Genomic DNA, 5,563 nt, shown 5'->3' with positions numbered 1-5,563 from the left:
ATGCTGATGGTACAGACTGTATACATGTTTAGTGTGCTGCAAGAAGAGGTGGGCGGTGCTAAGGTGCAACTAAATGACCTATTGTAGGATAGTGTTACTTACAGAGCTGACACCTATGCCGCAGTTTGTTAATGCTTGTGGTTGCTGAACAAAATACAGTCACACAGTGCATGTGCTGCCGACTGCACTGAATATAGCAATTTCTGCACCGCTAGTAGTATCTCCGCCCCTGGCCAGCTGAACGTGCTGAAGATGTGAGAATGTTTTGTAACAGGAGCGGTACAGACCATCTGTCTTCCGGGGACATAATTTGTCCGGGGACTGTCTCCTCAATTCGGGGACTGTCCCCGGAAATCGGGGATGTCTGGTCACCCTACTTTAATAACACATAAAAAAGGAACATGAAACTCAAAATTTAACGTTAATGTGTCAGTCAGCATAAGAAATTTTAAAGAAATCCCATTTATTTATATTATTACATTTGCAATGTTCTCTTAGTATCCTTTATTACCAAGCATACCAAGGTAGCCCCATGCATGTGCTCAAGTCTGGAGTATTATAGCAATGCTGCATCAATGTTTGTATCAATGGTATACACATATGAGCATTAGACAGCAGCACTGTTTGCAACAGTGTATAAAACAAATTACCACCATTGGTGCAACACTGCTGCCATATAGTGCTCTAGACATAACCGTTACCAGGCTCATGCAAAGATTTTTTTTCCCCAAAATTGCATTAGCTAAATCATAACATTTTAACCTTGTTTAATATCCCTCCCTTTAAGTTTCACATGTTATTTCATCACCTGATTCTCAAAAATATTTGGCAATAGATTAAAATATGTTAAGTAAGAATATTTTTACAATAACCTAAATATATTAATAAATTCCATTTTAATACGTTCCCCACTTCCGGCTTAGCCCTTTGACGTAAGAGTCACGTGATCCGGAAGAGTACCCACACTCAGAAGTAGTATATAGCTTCCGGAGCAGGTCATTGTGTCCCTGTCTGCCGGTGTGTGAGCACGTCCCCAGTTATGGCTTCAAGGTTACTGCTCCGAAATGCTGCTCGGGCCTTCACCCGTGTTGGGGCTGTACGCGCCTCGGCTCCAACCCGTAGCATGTCTGCTGGAGGTGAGCAGGAACTGGCTGCTTATGCACAAGCTGCAAGGTCAATGATTTGCCGCTGGTCATGTAGGGCTAGCATAGTATAGCGCAATAATAAATACTGGTTGACAGTGGTTGCTATCTTCAGAAATAAAGATGAGTATTAAGGGTTATGTTATTTAGATATATGCTTAGTAATAATCTAAACGCTATGAGCCAGGTTATTGTAGCATATTATACCAGTCTACGTCTTTACACGTTGCATGGCATTGAGCTTAGTGTAGATACCATTCAGTGCATTAGAATATAGATTTATAAAGTTTGTATGTACAGTTTTGATTCGTATGTACGTGTGTTGCTCTTTCCGCATTATGGTGTTTGATCACTTCCTTGAAAGGGTTAGAGCGAGGTCATCAGAAGTAAATAGACAAATGTGTCTATGATGAGCAAGTAATAGGATTGATCAGCTTTATGATCATTCTAAAGCCTATATATATATATATATATATATATATATATATATATATATATACATACATTTTTACCACCATGGATTGCTGTATTGCTCTGTGCTGCATTCCTAATTTGTAGCCAAGTGGTTTCATTTTTGTTGTGATCCTTCTTTTTTTAATTCGAATGTTTACTGTGAGAGTGGGAATTAAATCAGCCATTGAATAGTGGAGTGAGCTGTCATCTGACACTTCTTTCTTGAGTTGTTAAAAATTGTTGCAAATGGAAATTGTACTCAATCGGGATAAACACTGCAGATGATTGTGTTTCTGTGTGTATGTGTATGTGTATATATATATATATATATATATATATATATATATATATATATATATATATATATATATATATATATATATAGAAAATGAAATATGTCACTATAGTTTAATGGGGAAACATTCTAACCAACATATTGTTTGTAGATGCATAAAACTCTGCAGGCTTCTAGTGAATAATCTGTAGAAAATCTGTCTATAAGACATGTTACACGTTCTGTTTATTTGCAGGTATCCCAACGGATGAGGAACAGGCCACTGGTTTAGAGAGAAAGATAATGACAGCAACGGAGAAAGGCTCTGTAAGTTACTTATCTGCATAGATACTTTATTCTCCATGTACTGCAGTCCTATTTGTTTATGTGAATGTTGGTCTAGTAAAACTATATCAAACTTAAGATTCAAATATGTAAAGTACTGTATTAAACTATTAATTTTGGAGCTATAATCGCTGAAGTGTATTTAGTTTAAAAAGTGTGAATTAGAATTTGCTAAGGTGTGTGTTTTTTTTTTTTTTTTTTTTTAATTTCTTGAGTTCTGAATTATAACTAAAAAGAAATGGATCTGTTAAGGTAATCTTGAGCGTGTCAAAATAGAGGTCAAAGACAAATATTACAGTAGTTAAAATCACAACATGGTGACAATCTAATTTCTCAGTTCTCTGTATTTCACTCACAAACCGTATGCCATTTTAACTCAGCATTTATAAAGCAGTGGATTTTAACCTATATTTGGAACTATTGAGGTGACTGTGAAAAATGTACATCCTTTTTCTCTTTTTTTGGTTTATTTTCAGTGACCTTTACAGTTATTGACAGCACCTCTAGCAGATCACTCAAAGTGATAACTTTCATCAATGTTTTGCAGGATCCATACAGCATTTTTAAACCACAACATTATGCAGGAACTAAGGAAGATCCAAATATTGTCCCTTCCATAACCAACAAACGGATAGTGGGCTGTATCTGTAAGTATTTAGGATTACTGTTTCATACAGTTTTTGCATAAATACACTTTCTAAGTGTGCAAGAAGTCTGTCTTTAAAACATTCAGGCAATATGTAGTTTTAAATTGGAAATGGGGGAAAATATATAAATATTAATATAATATATATAAAGATTTGTTTCTTCTGTGCTCAAAACAGACTGGCCTTTTATGTGCCAGCAAAGTGAATTAGATGTAGCAGCATAGAGGACATATGTTTTTATAAGCATTGTAGTAGCTGGATTCCTATGCCCCTGAAACTCACATTTAGCAATTTACTTTTTTACAAGAGCACATTCAGGAATGGTAACCTAGTTAAAAACCTATGTATATTGAGCCACTCCCCATGTGTGTATTCAAATAGCATACTGATTATGGTTGTGTTTTTTTTAAGGGACATGGAAGTAAGTCACAAACTTGATTCAGATGGAACATGCAAAATACTTCTGTTATCAAATGTATTTTGTCATAAATGTATTAAGTTGAAAAGCATACCTAGGTAGACTTTGGAGCAGCCATGCAATATGAGGCTAGCTGGTAATTGGTGGCCACACACATGCCTCTCTTCGAAGATTGGCTCATCAGTTATGTTCAGCTAGCTCCCAGTAGCTCTCAAGTTGAATTTAACTCTGTATTTCATCCATTTCAGGAGCTATATGCAGAGCACTATTGCTTGCATATAACTAACACATTAGATCATTCTTTTTGCTCATTTACGTCCCTTTAACCCCTTAACTACCGCAATGTACCTTGTATGTCGCTAGTCATTTTGGGACTGAGCTTGCACTACTTAAAACTACTTTCTCATTGAATGACTAGTAATGTACAGGGTTAATGTTTAAGGTTTGTATTTGTAAGGATTTTGTCTTCTTTACATATTGTATAAATGGCTTCAATGGTATTCTAGTTCAAAAATAATTTGGTTATTTGCTTAAAGAAGGAAGAGCTTCACCTCTTTAGTAATGTACTTCCCAATTTCTTAATGAGCCCCCAGAGGCAGAACTTTTTATCACTTTCTGAGAGATTTTCTTAGTGAAAAAATTTCTGCTTTTTTTTTTTTTTTTTTTTTTTTTTTTTAAATAAAATTCCATCTTAAATTAGGCAGTTACACTAAAGCACCACTTCAATTGCAATGTGTTGGGTAACTGGAGAATAAAGTAACTTTTACAGTTTTAGGAGGTGGGTTTGAGCCTGTCAACAATCGGTGCGCTACTGCATATTTGACTGTAAACTTCAAACAGCACTTTGCTGTGGATGCACTGTGACAAGGAAAACGTACACAGTGCAGCCAGAGCACAGCACTGTTTGAAGAGAACAGCCTAATGTGGCGCAGCACCGCAAACTAAAATGCTAACAGTTTTTACATATGTCCGGTTTCTGCAGACGTGATGCATTTTCTGACACCTCAGATCACTGTATGTTCTGCCTTGGGGAATGAGCCCAAGCTATTTAGTCAAATTGGTAGATACCAAGATACTATTACCCTATGTAAATAAGTCTTGGCGTAAGGGCATCGTGTTGAGCGAAGGCATAGAAATTTTGTCATTCGGAGCTGACATTTTCAACTTGTGTTAGTTTGTGTAGCTGTTTGTTGGGATCTGTCTGCTACCTTTACCCTTTTGTTTACAGGTGAAGAAGATAACACGTCTGTTGTGTGGTTCTGGTTGCATGATGGAGAAGCTCAGCGTTGCCCATCCTGTGGTTCCCACTATAAACTTGTACATCACCACCTCCCCCACTGAGCACTACTACTCTGTACTTTTACCTTCTTGTCAAGTTTTCAGTGAACTGTATCTTTCTGTAATGGCTAGAAAACATAATAAAAGTTTCTAGCCTCCACAATTTTTTTGTAAGTTTTTGTTTTGGGGGGAGGGGGGGTTGTGCAATGGGGTCCAGTATAGGATTCAGTGAATGTGAAATATTTTTATAAATTTACTTTTCATATTCTTTTGCAGACTGACACACTAAATTTAATTGCAGTGTTTTATTATAAAGGCTTAAAGCAAATTTTAAAAGTAATGCGAATAGTATAACCTGATTCCTATAAAGTTGAGTCTAAGAGGGAATTCTACTGTAGATACTTATCTAGAAAGTCCTGTAGGAAGAGTTACAAAACTGCTTTTTTATATTATTATAAATTTAAAGTGAATGTCAAGTCAACATGACATCCTTATTGCAATCAGGGATGCGCAATTCCTATCGCCCCGGGACATGCAGTTCTGGGTGTAGGGTATGTTGTTTTTTTCACATTTAGCCCTGCTGCGGGCAAGAAGACCGTTAATGTGTTTGCTTTTTAAAAAAAAAAAAGATAGTAAAAGCGTTTTTGTGTTTGGTTTTTTTTCCCCTTATTACCGCTGCCGTTTCACAGCGTGTCTCACGCTACTCAGCTCCTCCCTTCTAGTCTCCGCGTGCGGTGTTGGAGACTTTCAGTGGAGGTGAGTGGTTAGATTTGTCCCTCTCAGTGATTTCCTGGCTGTGCAGCTATTATACAGTAACTAAGTATAATAGGTATCAACTTGCTCTGATTCTGCTCCCGTGCTGCTGTTGGCTAATCTGTTAGCTGGAGGGGATACTTTTTTTTTTTTTTTTTTTTTTTTTTTTTTTTTTTTTTTTTTTTTTTATAAAGGCAGCAGTATTGTCACATGCATAATGTTATCTAAATATCCTTTAATATCCTTCAGGGTC

General features: G+C 36.5%; 1 protein-coding gene across 1 annotated transcript; it reads left to right on the top strand.

The window, feature by feature from the left end:
- The first annotated feature begins 977 nt into the window (after positions 1–977).
- LOC128662209 (cytochrome c oxidase subunit 5B, mitochondrial) lies at positions 978–4,720 on the top strand. Its single transcript, XM_053716029.1, has 4 exons — positions 978–1,136; positions 2,126–2,196; positions 2,762–2,861; positions 4,508–4,720. Exons 1-4 carry the CDS (start codon positions 1,040–1,042, stop codon positions 4,618–4,620), a joined length of 381 nt encoding a protein of 126 aa, XP_053572004.1. The 5' UTR covers positions 978–1,039; the 3' UTR covers positions 4,621–4,720.
- The last annotated feature ends 843 nt before the right edge of the window (positions 4,721–5,563 follow it).

The sequence above is a fragment of the Bombina bombina genome, chromosome 6 (genome assembly GCF_027579735.1).
Source record: "Bombina bombina isolate aBomBom1 chromosome 6, aBomBom1.pri, whole genome shotgun sequence".
Classification (NCBI taxonomy): Eukaryota; Metazoa; Chordata; class Amphibia; order Anura; family Bombinatoridae; genus Bombina; species Bombina bombina.
Note: the sequence above shows the minus strand (reverse complement) of the source record. Positions and strands in the feature narration are given on the sequence as shown.

Coding starts and splice junctions, on each gene's coding strand:
- LOC128662209 (XM_053716029.1), top strand. CDS start 1,040: ATGGCTTCAAGGTTACTGCTCCGAAATGCTGCTCGGGCCTTCACCCGT. Junction 1,137..2,125: donor CCGTAGCATGTCTGCTGGAG/GTGAGCAGGAAC, acceptor GTTTATTTGCAG/GTATCCCAACGGATGAGGAA. Junction 2,862..4,507: donor ACGGATAGTGGGCTGTATCT/GTAAGTATTTAG, acceptor TTTTGTTTACAG/GTGAAGAAGATAACACGTCT.